General features: G+C 34.8%; 1 protein-coding gene across 4 annotated transcripts; it reads left to right on the top strand.

Annotated features, from left to right (window-relative positions):
* The first annotated feature begins 15 nt into the window (after positions 1–15).
* On the top strand, positions 16–17,021 carry LOC106155357 (choline-phosphate cytidylyltransferase A-like). Of its 4 annotated transcripts, XM_086996592.1 has the most exons (11): positions 78–195; positions 378–441; positions 1,541–1,642; positions 6,075–6,104; positions 7,951–8,056; positions 8,356–8,472; positions 8,769–8,920; positions 9,602–9,684; positions 13,576–13,714; positions 14,065–14,232; positions 14,630–17,021. In XM_086996592.1, exons 3-11 carry the CDS (start codon positions 1,562–1,564, stop codon positions 14,876–14,878), a joined length of 1,125 nt encoding a protein of 374 aa, XP_086852718.1. In that variant the 5' UTR covers positions 78–195; positions 378–441; positions 1,541–1,561; the 3' UTR covers positions 14,879–17,021. The 4 variants fall into 4 exon arrangements, with proteins under 4 accessions (XP_086852717.1, XP_086852719.1, XP_086852718.1 ...); XM_086996591.1 differs by lacking the exon at positions 378–441 and having other exon boundaries at positions 16–195; XM_086996594.1 differs by lacking the exon at positions 6,075–6,104 and having other exon boundaries at positions 80–195.
* Positions 17,022–17,121: the final 100 nt, after the last annotated feature.

The raw sequence follows: 17,121 nt of genomic DNA, 5'->3' as shown, positions 1-17,121 counted from the left end.
GAACCACAAAAATTCTACATTGAGATTAAACTTAAGTGGCGAAACCAGAGATAAACAAATGGCCTCAGCATAAATCTGATGACGTATCAGGTAAACACGAAGTAGGGAAATCCATAAGAGGGTAACTTGACACGTTTCTCAATATATCAAGGGAATTTTATACCCATGCTTTAAGCCGGAACTAGATTTAAATCGGTAAGTGTATTTCTTTTTAGCTTAAAGTATATTTGCAGATAATGAAAAGGAAAGAGCATAAAAACTGAGCGGCCAAATGATGTTTAGCTTCAGATTTTTCTTTCTACTGTGACTGTAACGTCTTCCTCCAATTTTGTGAATCAGCTGATTTGTATCACGCCATATTTCGTCATTTTCAATAGTTTGCACTGCCGGCGACGGAGACGAAATATTTTGACTGTAAATCCAACTCTATTACGCATAACTGTAAGTGTGATTTTTAAATTCCACACGTGTATACATACTGAAAATGTTTGATTATTTTGAAGACCTTTGCACTTGCGTGTTTTACACTCATGTAGTAGTAAACAGATAACCGAAATACTCATAAACAATCTGGGACACTCGCTATCAATAATCAAATATGTATTAAAGCTGGCTAAGTAGATATAAGGGGAGTAGTTTATCAGCAGTCTTGTTTTGCCGCTTAAATCTGCACAAAGCATGGAAGAGGTCTAAAGGTTAACAGTGACCTAATAATAACCTTTGGTCTCCTCTCCCCCCAAAATAGGGGCACCTGGTTGATGTATTACTTCTTGATTGGCTTTAGATATACAAATTCTGAAGTCCAGAGTCCTTCTACCAGGGGTTGTGTATATATATGTTTAGAATGATACATGTCCACATGTAGTTTTCACATACAATTTATAAGCATTTAATCTACTATAGTGAATGGTTTCATTAGAATTTTTATAACTAATTCAATTTTGCTGGTGGAATTTCATAACTGATATTCAGAATGGTAGGTAAAGTATTTACTGCTCACGTATTGTTCATTTTATCTGTTTGCTTTACTAAGATATTGTTTTGGATGATGTTTAGAAAAAAAAAATTGACTAGCTAGTGCCCTTATTGTCTGAAATAAGAAGTGAATTAAATTTAAAACTTGTCTGGAAACAGCTAGCAGTATTTGGATTTTGACAGAGCCTGCCTTTCTGAGGACTCCTCAGAATTTTTTTTGGGAAATAGTATGTGTTTGAATACTGATTGTAACTATATTTCCATTTACTGTACTGCTGCATTGAAAACCATACTTCATTTGAATAGGAACTTTAGTGTTAAGTTTCTAACAAAGGTCGAATCTGAGCTATATTTACATAAAATGAGGCTAAATTACCATGTGAACATTTATGTGTTAAAGATTAAATTTAATCTTGCCAATAGTGTACAGTAATTACAGTTGCAGATTCTTATTTACCTATGTGTGCAATTTTATTTGCTCTTTTTACATGTCATGGAAAATGTTGTAGTTTTTCAGTTTTTAAAGATAATAACCACGTATTGCCTGTTTATGTATTATTTTAAGGTGAGAAAGAGAAAGGCTGCGATGGCAGGCAGAAAGCGCTCTCACGAACCAGACACTCCAGAAGAGGAACAAGCTAATGGGTCCTCCAATCTCAAAAGAAAGGTCAGTACCACTATATAATGCAATTTAGTTCTTTTTGATACTCATAATATGCATGCTTTAATCAATACTCATGTAGTAAGGCATCATAGGCATTTCTCTTTGTGGCATTTGCACGTTACGTGATCAAATTATAGTATTGTAGATGAACCCATGATCTTTTATTTTCTTGTCAGTTTTTAAAAAGAGACTGGTCCATGGTTTGAAAATGCTGGGGAGGCATATCTCAGTCCCTTCTTTAAACAGTATCACTCTGGCTCCACTGGTATTTCATTCAAATGTCTTAATTACTACGCATGTTTATTTACAGATAATCTTGTCAAAATAGGATTCAGTTTGAATGAGTCTTAGACCCCATTTCCATAGATTTTAGATTGATCTATCCCTGTGGGGAGTCTCACTAGATTACTGTCAGCTTAGCTGGCTTAAGCGTCTTTCCCGCCTACTGAAAGCTGTAAGGGGGTAATTAGCGACTGCAATTTAGCGTGATCCCCCAGGGAGTTAGGTCAATCTAAATCTTAATCCCTGGATCGATCTAAATCTCTGGGAATACACCCTTATTGTACAAAAGACAGTTTTGAATTTTGGATGGTTAAAAAGGTCTAAGAGCAGTGAGAGAAACTGTAGGAATTATTGATTAATATAACTACCTATAGTAGTCTTGGTCTAAGTACACAGCCAAATAGATAAATCACATATATCAGTTATGCCAGAACAATGTTAAATTATAGAAGTTAGTTAAAGTTATCAAAAATTCCATCAGCTAAGGTGAATTATTTTTAGCATTTGCTAAAAGAAAAGGAAAAGAAGGAAACTTAACTAAGATGAATTATTTTTAGCATTTGATTAAAGAAAAGAAGAAAAGACATACAGTATACAATGTGGTTATATAACTTTTGTAATGCTATATAGCACTCTGCATGTTCATTATCATGAAGTCAAACCATGTAAAACATAATATATGTAAACAAAGTTCAAAGTCCCCAGAGATATAAAGAAAGATAAAGGAAGAATTAAGGGAAATATGTCAGGCAAACAATTTTAGTTGTTTTAAAAATATCATTTGTAAATTTAAATAGCTTGCTGTCATTGACCAATAATGCATACAAGAAAATGTTATGAATTGTATCAAATTTTAAGATTTGTGCTTATGGCAAAGACACATATGGTACATGCCATATTAAAATTTATGATAATTTTTTAGGGCAGGTTTCCCCAGGTGTCCCTTGATTGCACCTGTTTGTACATGTAGGTCAAATTGGTCTACCTATAATGACTTATATCTAGGTCATTGATCAGATACAGACTGTTTATTGATGTGCTGAATTGGGTCAGTAGTACGTGTTGCCTGGCCAAACAATATCTGCACTTGTGAATTTTAGGATTTTTGGGAAGTTTTTGCTTGACCAGTTTATTTTTCTCAAGAGTCCTATGATCTCTCTTTGGGAATTTCAAATTGTTAACAAATTTTTTGTAATAAACAATTTTCCAGGACTGATTTGGAAATGGTAGGTCATAGTAATATTACAAAAAATATATAAATATGCTTTTAAAGCTTTCAATTTGGAATGATTCTTTCTTGACCTGGCTATAACAGTGCACGCTGAGGGGGGAATTATGTGTTGTGTGGGGTGGGGTTATTGAATGTGTGTGGGTGGGGGGGGGGGGGTTAAGGTTGTGTGTGGGTGGGGGGGGTTAAGGTTGTGTGTGTGGGGGGGGGTTAAGGTGGCTATCAGTTTCTCAGTGTGTTAGTTTCTCAAACAGAAAAGGTCTTGGCACTCTGAACTTCAGTGTGGTTGATTGAGGTTGATTTGAAAAAAATGACTCGCTGTGGGACTTAACAGCTTTAATTCCTAGTTTCTACGATGTCTATAAGCACAGATAGCCAAGTAAATATAACATCAGGAAAATTGGTCTTTAGATGCAGTGCTTCTGACATATTGCAGGGAAGAGGCACGGAAATGACAGTGGTATTCCTGTATGGCTACTTGAATGTGGAAATAAGCAGTAATTGATGTGTGCAATTATTGGAAAACGCAGACATGTTCATTTGATTCAAAATTAGCCAGCTGTGCTAGTGGAATGGATTCTTGAAGGTTGGTACGCATTGTTAAGGGCTCTCTTAGCGTCTGTTCAAATGATAGTGTATCTGGACGATCGTAAAGATTGGCAGTGCATGGGTAACATTGCGGCCTTTGCATGTCTTGCTGAAGGCTCTGCACTGATACGAACAATATTTGAAACACATAATATTGTCAAAGGGTAGAAGAAACAGAAGTATGTATTGTTAGTCATTTATTTATGGAGCTGGGATAGTGTTTCTGATATGATGGCATTTAGAAGACGGTGAACATTTTCAGTGCTGTACAAAACTGTTGGATAACCACAGAGAAGAAAGAAGATAGAGATTGACAGGTTTTCCATTATGTGGAGGTAGGATCTGACACCTATGTAGAATATGACACTGCTTTTCGTAGCTTCTTGATCTGGGGCTCGGGGCTCCAGGGATTGGGCGAGTCAAACTCTTGTCAGGCAAAGCAGTTATAGTCAACGTCAACCTTCATGCATTAAAGAACTATGAGGATAACTCAAAGTCGTCATGGTAATATAGTTATGGTAATCATCCTTTGGCGTTTGTGAGCCTAGAAAAATATATTCAGATAATCTGTATATATTGGGAGAACACCCTTGACTTAAGAGGCAAATGTGGGGTACCATGGAATTGAAACAATTTTTTGAATATTTTAGCAAGTGAGATCCATGATTTACTCCCACTCACAGTGTATATACTCTGGGAGTTAATATGATTGTATACAGAAATTATGGTATACTATTGACAGAAAGCTCTTGACAGAAATCTCAGAGGATTTCTACACAGAAGCTCTTCAGTGGATGTGGAGTTGATGTGTTATGAATATTATATTAGGAGTAGTGAATATAGGCCTTTAAGTGAGCGATATAACTGACGGATCAACGGAATCAGGAATACTCCAGGGATATTAGCTCTGATGCCTACTTGTACATTTTTCATAATTTGAGAGAATTTGGCTAAATATGTTGTTCAAAGGATTTTCTGGAGAAAAATGAAAGTGCATTGAGGAAGTTTATATATAGTTGTTTTATATATAAAATGAGAAACATCTAACAAAGAGAGTGATTAAGGGTGAAATACAACAGTTTGACTTAAGACTGGTTAACTGAAAGACCCATACAACTGATCTTTTTCTAAAGTGCATCTCACTTATGATGGCATCACAGAAGTACATGTGTAGCCGCAAACTGCAGGCAAGTATACACATTTAAAACACCAATAAAATTTTTTTTTTTTTTTTTTTTTTTTTTGTGCTGGAATAGACTACTATTGTACTGGTAACCCTCATCATTGGCTGACATATGTATGTTCTGTTAAAATATTGTTCAAACCAGTGATGGTACCTGTGTTACTACCCAGGTTCTTGTATTTTTTAACATTATATAGATGTTATTTCAGGTTATGTATAAAAAATAAGATTTATCACAATGCTGTAATTATTGTTCTTGGCTGGCAATTTTTATGTTTTTTTAACTTGCATGATATCATACAGTACTAATGCAACTTTGTTGATAACCCCAGGACTCTGTTACCATGGTGATAGAGTCTTGATAATATTGCATGTTGAATCGTCATAGGATTAAGGCCACATTCAACATCATTTTAACTAAAAGTGTTTTTCTCTCTGCAGGCAGTATATATAATATAAAATCTCTGTGCTATCCTGGTAGAATGCAGGAAATAGACTGGTTGAATGCAAAATGTCTGAACCACAGGATGAGAGTCAAAAAAACTGATCAGTTTTCAGAGGATGGGAGTCCAGAGCTGTCTTTTGAAGACTTAAAAGCTAAAATAAAGATAACCCCTCATAACCAGCATATATGTAGATATTTTGGTTCCACCAAAATTTAACCATTAGTATCCTCAACACCCTCCCATTACATATTTATTTATTTATTTATTTATTTATTTATTTATTTATTTATTTATTTATTTATTTATATTTGTCAGTAAATAACTTTATTTTAGGTAGTTTAATTTAGGTAGTATTACTTTTATAAGAGTTCATCTTATATTGACCAGTATTATATTGACCAGAATATCTAGTTGCTGAAATAAACAGCTTGAAACCATGCATATTCCCTGGGTCTGAAGATTCCTTTAGATCCCTGCTGATGGCAATTTCAATATCTATAACTGATGTGTACATATATTTCACAATAATTGTTGGCACTCCTTGCATTTCTCATCTACCTTGGTCAACACTGCAATTGTGTAATACTAGATATCTGCATTACTGTACTTAGCTAGTAACTGTAATCACTTAACTGTGTCATGTTTTCCTTTTTTTTTCATTTGTTACTTTTTCCAAACTGTTAATATACAATTTTTGTCTTTGTCTAGCCTATCCGCATTCCCGCTAAGGCAATGCAGGTACAGCAGTTGCTACACCCTTGGTATCAATATGAACTCTTCCTTTACATAGAAAAATAATGCAAGGGAAAAATTCATTTTGTATATCAAGGGGTATAAGGTAACACTTGCCTATAATAGTATCTGGTACCGAGTGCTCATTCTAGCATATTTGTATAGCCAGATAGTCTATTTTCTTCTCAAGAAATTGGTGAATTTGTGCAAAACTTCAAAACACAGTTTTTACTTTTGGTACCCTAAGTAATTTTTCGATCATATGGCAAATATTTCACTGGCTAGCCTGAGCCTAGGTACTGTCCAACACAAATATAATTGTACATTTTTTTTTTCCAAATATTAATCTTCACCCACACCCCCTGCAGTGAAAATATTTAATATTACTTGACAGTGTGTATATGATGTCCACACTGTTACATGAGTGCATTTTCCAATAAAATAAAACTTCCTGCCATATATGATTTCATCATCAGAGTATTGCATCAAATACCAGTACTATAATGCACTGAAGACGTTTTGTTTTTGATCGCATTTTGTAAGCTTTGCATGTATGAGCTTATGGTACACATTGCCTCAATACGAATATTGTAGAAATCTGAAACAAATACTAAAAACAGATCTTGTATGGTTTTATTGTTGTCATCAGCCAGCTTGTTCAGGAAAATTACCAGTACATCAGCTTAGCAGGAAGCAATTTTATTCTGTTATGTTATAGCCTTCGTTTGCTTTCTAACTCCAATATGTCAATGTCTATCTATAGCATTTTCATCAAGGAATGAGTATTGATTCAAGAAGAAGGAAAAAGTACTACTTTTTTTTACCCAGTTTGATATCAGAAAAACACTGTATGAAAATTTTGAACTGCTTTAGCTGACAGTCAACCTAACAAATAACTACCAGTATTTGAAACCAAACCAAAGTGCTGATGACATCATAAAAAACGATACAGAATTGACTTCTATGTGTATGTGAGTATATCAATGAAATGATTACAGATTGGGCCATATCTTTCCTGGTTTGCTTTGTTACCAGTGGTGACAGTGCTAGAACTATGTGTACTGTGCTTTATTAAGTTAACTCTGCTTCTTAATGCAAGGCGGGATTGTTTATGTAGTGATGCTTGTGTTGATAAAGTTTTTTTTTTTTTTTTTTTGGTCATTCCAAAGTATGTTTTTCCTCCTTTGTCCTTCTGCTTCCTCCAACAAAGGTTCTGCCACTTCTGTCAAAATAGGGTCAGAAGTATAAAGATAAGTTGATGAAGCTTAAGACCCCATTTCCAGAGATTAGATCGATCTACTTTAGATCGACCTAACTCCCTGGGGGTTCACGCTAAATAGCTGTCAGCCGAGCGGACACGAAAGTTAATTACCCCCTTACAGCTTGTAGTAGGCGGGACAGACATTTAAGCCGGATTATCTGACAGTAATCTAGTGAGACTCCCCGTGGGGATAGATCGATCTAAAAGCTCTGGGAATACAGCCTAAGGCTCATTCCTAGTGAAACTTTCATTTTATGTAGATCGATCCAACTCTGCAGGAACTTGCAGAATGCAATCAGATTAACACCCCTTTTTGTTTCCAAAGTATTTGTTTAATCACCAGCTTTTCTATATTCTACTTAATGCCAGGAGGAGGCATTGGGAATGGGCCCTCAGTGTGAGGAGTCATCATTGGTGGGGAGGGTGTGAAAAGTTAGGCTTTAAGTTTTAAGGAGAGAAAAGATGGGAAAATATGGTGGAATGGCCATAATCTGTATAATTAAAATCTTGAAAAGATAAACTTTTAGTACCTAATAACATGACTTCTTTAAGTCAGATTGTTACAGTAGTATTTGTATTTCATTATTTCAGCCAGTGGGTCCAGCACCTTTTAGTCATGAAGAGATGGCCATTAAAGAACAAGAATCTGTGGACTACTCTGTGAAAATTACTCTAGAAATGGCAAAGTCTGGAACAGGTGAGTTATGTTAGGAATATAGAATTGGCTGTCTTGGTAAATTTTTTTAACTTTCGAAAACAGTAAGCAAGGACAGGCATTGCCTCAGTGAATATCTTATGTTGTGAATTCTTTTGTTAGGTTGGTTGTACATGTGTAGGAGGTAGCTGCACCTCTCCAATTTTCTTACTTTTGATGTATTTTAAGTAGAACTGTAAATATCTGATCTCATATAGATTTTTATGTATAGTTGGTGGTACTATTTTGGAGGCAGATACACCCCGCTAATCTTTCAACCGTTCTGTTTCCTTCTCTTTTAGCTCCACGACCAGTACGTGTGTACGCTGACGGTATCTACGACATGTTCCATTCCGGTCACGCGAGACAACTCATGCAGGCCAAGACTGTGTTTCCAAATGTTTACCTCATTGTTGGAGGTAGGTGAAAAATTGTGATTTAGCTGTCAAGTATTTTAATAAAAAATATGTGTGTGTGTGTGTGTGTGTGTGTGTGTGTGTGTGTGTGTGTGTGTGTGTGTGTGTGTGTTGTAATTTTAGCCTGTAATGACAGGCTGACCAACAGTTTTAAGAGCTAAATCTAATATGTTTTAATAAATTTCATTTTATTATATATTTTATTTTACTTTATTTTATTTCTGTCTGATGATGATGATGAGTTGACCTACAGTTTTCAGGGGCTAAATCTAATATTTATTTTTTTATTTATTTTTCAGTCTGTGATGATGAGCTGACCCACAGGTTAAAGGGGCGTACTGTAATGAACCAAAAAGAACGCTACGAGATGGTGCGGCACTGCCGTTACGTTGACGAGTGCCTGACCAGCGCCCCCTGGTCCTTGGACGAAAACTTTCTAAAGGAGCACAAGGTAGTTTTTAATAGACGACTCCACAGGGACTCTTGCTGATTGCAATCAGATGAAGAGATTAATATGTCGGCTCCTGTTGTTGAGTAGAATACAGAAAAACTGGTGACAGGTATGTTAGAAACAAGTGGAGGCGTGTGACTGACATTCAGTTAAGTTGATTGCACTTAGCGAGAGTCCCTGCAGAGTCGCTTTGATCTACATAGACAGATGGTGCCTATGGGAATAGGGTCTAAGATAGAAAAGGTGACAGCCATAGTCGAATAGTCTCCTCAAATAAAGGGAACCAGAGATAATGATACCATGATGGAAGTTGGGCAAAAACCTGGGGCCCGTATATTTAGTGATGATCCTAACCACCAAGATCACAATTTATAATCAAATTTTAAATGTTGTGTTTATGATTTCTATTGATTTTGTAATAAAAAAAGTTCAGCTAGATGTGAAATCAAGCTGTTTGTCTGACTGCACTGTGACACACTTCATGTTCTGTTTCGTGATTTAAAATATGAAAAATTTGTGAAAAATGAAAAACATACCATTCCATATTTTCAAAAGTGCAAAATGTTTGACTTATTCATTAAAAATTCAGCATGTTACATGATGAAATCAGTGTGATTAAAAAAAAAAATTTGAAAAGAAAATGATTTTGATTGTATGTTCATAGCTAATTTCTTCTTCCAGATTGATTTTGTTGCTCACGATGATCTCCCATATGTAGGCCCAGGTGTAACAGATGTATACAAACCTCTTAAAGAAAAAGGAATGTAAGTATCTGCTAACATATAACCATGGATAGATGAAAATATGCAAATTCTTCATTTTTGCAGCAAAAAAAAAAAGGCAAATTATTTTTAGCAGTTGAAAAATATGTGAATTTCTTGCATCATCCAGGGAGGTTTCACAAGTTGACGTGAAACAAATTTGTCTAACTTACAAGATTGAAAAATTTTAGTCTAATTTAATTTGAATTAAATTAATAATTATTAAATCTTTGAGATGAGTAGTTACATAACATTATTTGCTACAATAGGTTTATCCTTAATTGAAGTAAAATACAAATTTAGGTCCAAAGACCAAAACCAATTTCAATTACAAAATATTTTACCAGACATCCCCCTTAAGTATTTATTAACGCACTTCAACCCCAGTAAGTTGCATTTCCAGTCCAGGTTTGGTGGCTTAATTTAGAACATTCTTAATCATAATCATACAAACTGCTGAGAAAGTAAGTTCTGACTTAGGCCTGCACATCTTGACTGTAAATCCTCCCAGTAATATCAAGCTGGACTTTGCACAGGTATCACTTACCAAATGTGTTCTAATCAGGACAAGGTATGCAGAAGTTATGAAAACCTTGTATGTAAATAAATAAATATAAAGATTACTAATAGGACAGGTATTTTCACACGCTGTTGACGAGGTAAACTAATGTGAAGATAACCCGGCATGTCAGGGAAACGGTGTTTACTGTTAATGGAGAGTGCATTCAAACAAGGAGGCCGATTTTATCACGTGGCTAAAAGAAGTGTGATTTCATGTTCAACTTGATGCATGTGTTATTATACTGGTAGTTATTTGCCAGTTAGTTGGCTGCCATTATTGATCCTGCCTAGGCCCATTGTTATAATAATAATAATAATAATAATAATAATAATAATAATAATAATAAATATTATTATTAATATATATTTTACATTTAAATTTATATTTTATGTTGTTGTTGTTGTTGTTTCATGTTAACTAACAAACCAGCAAAGATAAAAACATGCCTTCTCTGGTTGTGGTAATAATTGTACCACCAGCGTAGGCGCTGGCGGTACCCATGGTTTTAGTCCCGACCCGTATGTTCCGCCGGCTCCTGCGGCTCCGCCGGCTCCTGCGGCTCCGCCGGCTCCTGCAGCTCCGCCGGCTCCTGCGGCTCCGCCGCCAAGTCACCGTTACCGCTTCTCCTCCTAGACGGTAAGGGCCCCTGTACCCATCTCTTGGATTTAGGTCACCTATAATCTCAACTCATTCCACGTAAAATTTGGGCTTTGTCGGTATTGGGGTCTAGGTGTGGCACTCATTGCAATGCACCCTTGTCTAAAAATGGCAAAATTAAATGCTAATTATCTACCCTAAGGAAGGAGTTATGGGAAAAATTTCTACAGACAGCTTTCCAAAAGTCATATGTGTAGATTTCAAATATGCCCTTGGATTTGACCTTTGACCTTTATTTCAAGGTCAAACGGGCCAAAATTTTCAAAAAAATGAAATTTTTTACGAAAAAAAATTTTTTTGCCCTGTTATTCAGACACCACGCAGACTTAACCAATAATATTATTGGAAAGTGTTACCCTTCTGGTCATCTTTCATCTCCATGAATTTGGGGTCAATCGGTGCATTTTCACGGGAGTAGCGGCCATAAAGTACCGAAACTGAAAACTGTCTCTAATTCGGGAACCGTTAATGCTAGAGACCCATTCTTTTTTGCATTTTGTAGAGCATGTAAAGCCCAACACTGAAGGTGGTCTTCGTTTTTTTGTATTCCATACGGTTTTCAAGTTACGCTGTATCAAAAAGTACATATTGGTGGTGAAAGCAAAATGTGCAGTACGGTAATGGATAATAAATTTTGAACTCTGGAAAAATAATACATAAGGCTTGGCAAAGCAGACAACTTGTGGTCAAAAATGACATTATTTCATCAAATTTGAACTTCTGGAACTTCAGAGCACCTCCTGTTTTAAGAATTTTGACCAAAATGATGTTTTCTTTATTTTAATTAATCTTTTCTGTAGGAAATTTATGGCACATTATGGTAACTCCAAAATTATAACATTTAGTCCCTTGTATCTCCAAAACTGGCAGAGATAGGTCCATAGTTACTATTGAAGTTGAATAGGAAGTCATATAGTGGCAATCTTACTGTGACCTTGAAATTGACCTTTGACCTACTTTTCACCATGAACTGAACTTTGCAAATTTTGCTTCCCTTTTATCTCCAAAACTGGCAGAGATAGGTCCATAGTTTCTATTGAACTTGAATAGGAAGTCATACTGGCAATCTAAATGAGACCTTAAAATTGACCTTTGACCTACTTTTCACCATGAACTGAACTTTGCAAATTTTGCTTCCCTTATATCTCCAAAACTGGCAGAGATAGGTCCATAGTTACTATTGAAGTTGAATGGGAAGTCATATACTGGCAATCTAAATGTGACCGTAAAATTGACCTTTGACCTACTTTTCACCATGAACTGAACTTTGCAAATTTTGCTTCCCTTTTATCTCCAAAACTGGCAGAGATAGGTCCATAGTTACTATTGAACTTGAAAAGGAAGTCATATACTGGCAATCTAAATGTGACCTTAAAATTGACCTTTGACCTACTTTTCACCATGAACTGAACTTTGCAAATTTTGCTTCCCTTTTATCTACAAAACTGGCAGAGATAGGTCCATAGTTACTATTGAACTTGATTAGGAAGTAATATACTGGCAATCTAAATGTGACCTTAAAATTGACCTTTGACCTACTTTTCACTATGAACTGAACTTTGCAAATTTTGCTTCCCTTTTATCTACAAAACTGGCAGAGATAGGTCCATAGTTACTATTGAACTTGATTAGGAAGTAATATACTGGCAATCTAAATGTGACCTTAAAATTGACCTTTGACCTACTTTTCACTATGAACTGAACTTTGCAAATTTTGCTTCCCTTTTATCTCTAAAGTTACGCTGTATCAAAAAATACATATTGGTGGTGAAAGCAAAATGTGCAGTACGGTAATGGATAATAAATTTTGAACTCCGGAAAAATAATACATAAGGTTGGCAAAGCAGACAACTTGTGGTCAAAAATGACATTATATTTCATGAAATTTGAACACCTGGAACTTCAGAGCACCTCCCATTCCAAAAATTTTGATCAAAATGACCTTTTCTTTATTTTAATTAATTTTTTCTGTAGGAAATTTATGGCACATTATGGTAACTCCAAAATTATAACATTTAGTCCCTTTTATCTGCAAAACTGGCAGAGATAGGTCCATAGATACTATTGAACTTGAATAGAAAGTCATATACTGGCAATCTTACTGTGACCTTGAAATTGACCTTTGACCTATTTTTCACCATGAACTGAACTTTGCAAATTTTGCTTCCCTTTTATCTCCAAAACTGGCAGAGATAGGTCCATAGTTACTATTGAAATTGAATAGGAAGTCATATACTGACAATCTAAGTGTGACCTTGAAATTGACTTTTGATCTACTTATAATCATGAACTGAACTCTGCTAATTTCTTTCTCTTTTAACTCCAAACCTGGCAGAGATAGGTCCATAGTTACTATTGAACTTGAATAGGAAGTCTTATACTGGCAATTTACTGTGACCTTGAAAATGACCTTTCACCTACCTTACGATTAACTTAAATTTGATTGTACCATTTTTAGTTTCATATATTTTTTGCATATATTGAAAATTCTTGTTGATTGCATGTTTACATCTTGTCAAGCACAAGACTGGTGGCTGTGTCCCTTATTTTGTGTATGTGGGGGTCTATACGAATGCACTTGCTCCAGCTGGTGGTACAATATTCGGAGGCGGTATCGCCTCTCTGATCCTCTAGTGATAATTATTAGTAATACTTGTATTTGGTGTATGTTTCAGGTTTGTAGCCACTAACAGAACAGAGGGTATTTCTACCACAGATGTGATAGCTAGGATAATCAAAGATTATGATATATATGTCAGGAGAAATCTGGCCCGAGGTTACTCTGCCAAAGAATTGAATGTGGGCTTTATGAAGGTAAGTTGGTGGTCCAGGGAGCTGGAGAGGGAGGGAAAGGGGGGGCAGGCATTAAAGAGGAAAAGTTTGTTATATGTTTGTTACTTTGTCAAAAAAAAAAAAAAAAAAACTGAATGTGGGATTTATGAAGGTAACAGTGATGAAATTTAACTCGCAATATAATACCAAATCAATAACAATAAGATTTTTTTTTTGACAAGCTAGTACTTGAAGGTGGTGGATGACAAAATTGTAATTGGCCTTCATAGTTTGAGCGCCTGTTTAGTAATGTATCTGACTTATGTATATTAGCTTGCGTTACTGCATTTATTACGTGGTTGTTGATGTTCATATATAATCTCATCTTACAGGAGAAATCAATTCGTGTGAGGCAGAAAATAGACAATATAAAGGAAAGAAGTAAGGAGTTCATCGGCAAGATGGAGGACAAAAGAACGGAGATGTTCAACCGGTGGGAGGACAAGTCCAGAGAGTTTATCGGCAACTTCATGGACATGTTTGGAGCAGACGGCAGGATTGTGAGTATTGAAACATAGTGGACAGTAAAGAGTTCTGAAAATGGAATAGAATCCAAAATATCTTTGTCATTGAGATTTCTTTAACTCAACTGGCTTGGAATTTTCTTTTTTGGGTCCAGGATTTTAATGGGTACATAGTGAGAAGAATAATATATAATATATAAAGATGAAATTGAACTGGAAAACCAATAGAAATTGAACTGGAAAACCAATAAAATCCATGTGTCAAAATATCAGTTGTCAGTCAATATGATTACAATATTTTAAAACTCTCTCACCCTTTATTTGTATTGAAAATACATGGTAACAGATCACAATTAAACTAAAGCCATAAATTTAGATCTCAATTGATTATGTATTTTCAAATGTACTTTAAAACATTATTTTCCAATTTCAGAGCCACTGGTGGAATGAAAGTAAGGCAATGATGAGCCGGGCCATCTCACCCCCCGCCAGTCCCACCACAGGGAGCCCATCTCATGCCATGGGATTTTATGAAGATGACACTCCTGAGTCTGATGTTTCACCCCCGCGAGACAGCAGCCCCCCACCATCCAAGAGACGAGCCCTCCTCAATGCTAAGGCATTTATGGAGGATGATGAGAGATATTCTGCAGATGAGGAGGATGGAATTATTTCTTATTAAGAACTGTTTTCATTTATTTATTTATTCATTTATTTATTTATTTATTTATTTTAAATTTTTCCCTTGATTTTGGATAATAGTGGGGATTTTATTTCTTTAGTTGAATTTTCTAGAAGACAGAACTGGTCACTTGGATGTCATTGTTTTTAGATACAACAGGCTGAGTGATAACAGTATGGCAAGATTAATATTAAAAATATTAAGTTTTGTCAGATGCATAGTAAAATATAAATTTTTTATTTATTCAGAAGTTTTAACTCCGCCATGGCAGATTGTAACTGAATGCAGCCAAGCTTGATGGTATGCAGGATGGAAAGAGGTTTAAAAGGAAGGATAACTGAGAGATACACTGAAAAATGTTTCTCTTCTTTACTTTGTTCATTATTATTATTATTATTATTATTATTATTATTATTATTATTTACCTTGAAGATACAGTGGAAGCAGACAATTTTTGAGTGCACCAGTTATCTGGCACCATGCAAGAAATATTTTATGATGGCATTCTTTTCTTTAAAAAAATCCAACACTTCAAAAAAGTTTTATTCAAGTCCACTCCTTTAGGAGTATATCAGAATGGGAACAAGGCCATTATATGATCTGTTTATGCTTTATATAAAAAACTGCTAATTTTTATGCCAAGTAAGCTTGTTCTGTAGTGTCATAGTTTTACTAGAAGCCTGTAAATATGCTTAATATTATGAAAATTTTTAACATATATATATTTATGTGATTTAAGTTTTGCATAAATTAGAAATTTAGCAGTTGCATGTTTAAAGGAGTTGAAAAGCAGTTGCATTTTCAAAGTCCTTAAATGTAGATGGAACTCTGTTTAAAGTCGAGATAGGCCCAGGAAGAACATTTCCCAAAATGTTTCACCTTGTTACATGCATGCATGAATTTTGTATAAAACATATTTCACATTAATTGAAGTTTGGGGGAGAAAATTTAAGAATTACTTATTCAGTAAATATCGTCATTTTCTTTTTGTCAGATCTTTTAATAACATCCTGTTGGGTCTCTATAGTGAACAGTTTGTTTGATATGACTGTTCAGTTATATATAAAGTTTGAAGTGCAACCTGAGTTAACCCCATGCTGGTGAATTGAGTAGAGACGTGAAGTTGCGTAAGTTTAGTAGAATATGGTATTTTCAGTTTTTCCACCCATAAATGTTCTAGAATCATTAACTTTGAGACTATAACTAAATGTAAAAGTTGCTGCTACCAGTGCTTCAGTGCCATTTTTGTTTATATTAGTTTTATTATAGCTTTGAATTAATGGAAAGTCCAGTTAAGCTTGCCTGTATAGATATATTTATCTCAAATAGATGATGATAAAAGTCTTGCAAGAGTTGCTAGTTGATGCATGTGTAATGTGCATTTCTTTTTAATTCCTCAAAGATTATAATTATAATTCATCCATCAGCCTGTTTTCACAAGTTTTTTTCTTTTAAACAGTGTAAGACCTAAACTAGAGTTGTGCCAAGTTATATGACTATAGACGCCATATAGTGATAAGAGGGTATATTTATAGTGCATAATTTTTTACTTTTAATTTAAGAAATTATGAATTCAGATGCTTATATACCTGTTCTATTCTAAATATTATTGATTCCCTTTAGACACTTCACACTTCATTGTAATTGTACTAAAATAGAGGATACATAGACTACACACACGCACGCACACACTCACACACATTTCACAGAAGTATTGCATAGCCAAGCACTACCACGGAAAATTTATTGAAGATCTGGCAAAGTACAGTTCAAATTTTAAAAAAAGGTAGATGTCTGTAAATGGTGTGAGGAAGATTAAATTATGTGGTTGCACAGTCATTAAAGATAAAATGTTTAATTGGCCATCATTACTACTTTAAATATAATCTATGATATACAGGCATGTGTAGATTCAGTTCATGTTGATTTATTTGTACTTTATTATTTATTTATTATTTAAATTCTAGTATAAACATTATTTAGTTGATAATAATTACCGGTGAGTGACTAGTTTGACCATGTTAAGATGGACAGAGATTCAATAAATAAATGACAAATTTGTGGTCAGCATTCGAAATCTGAGGTATATGTAGTGACTGCATGATTGAGATATCAACAATAAAATGTGATAGAAAATTAACAAGTTGTAATTATGTACATTAGTAGTCTTTGTTCTCTCTCTCTCTCTCTCTCTCTAAACAAAAAGAACATTATCCTGACTCCATGTAGAAAATCTTCACAAT

This window comes from Lingula anatina, chromosome 10 (assembly GCF_051362555.1).
Source record: "Lingula anatina isolate TDL-2025a chromosome 10, LinAna3.0, whole genome shotgun sequence".
In the NCBI taxonomy this organism is placed as follows: Eukaryota; Metazoa; Brachiopoda; class Lingulata; order Lingulida; family Lingulidae; genus Lingula; species Lingula anatina.
This window is presented reverse-complemented; position numbering and strand designations above follow the sequence as displayed.

What these genes read in the sequence shown, in the direction of transcription:
- LOC106155357 (XM_086996591.1), top strand. Translation starts at nt 1,562, where the DNA reads ATGGCAGGCAGAAAGCGCTCTCACGAACCAGACACTCCAGAAGAGGAA. An exon ending in TGTTTACCTCATTGTTGGAG is followed by an intron (nt 8,473 to 8,768) that starts GTAGGTGAAAAA and finishes TTTATTTTTCAG; the next exon opens with TCTGTGATGATGAGCTGACC. An exon ending in TGAATGTGGGCTTTATGAAG is followed by an intron (nt 13,715 to 14,064) that starts GTAAGTTGGTGG and finishes CTCATCTTACAG; the next exon opens with GAGAAATCAATTCGTGTGAG.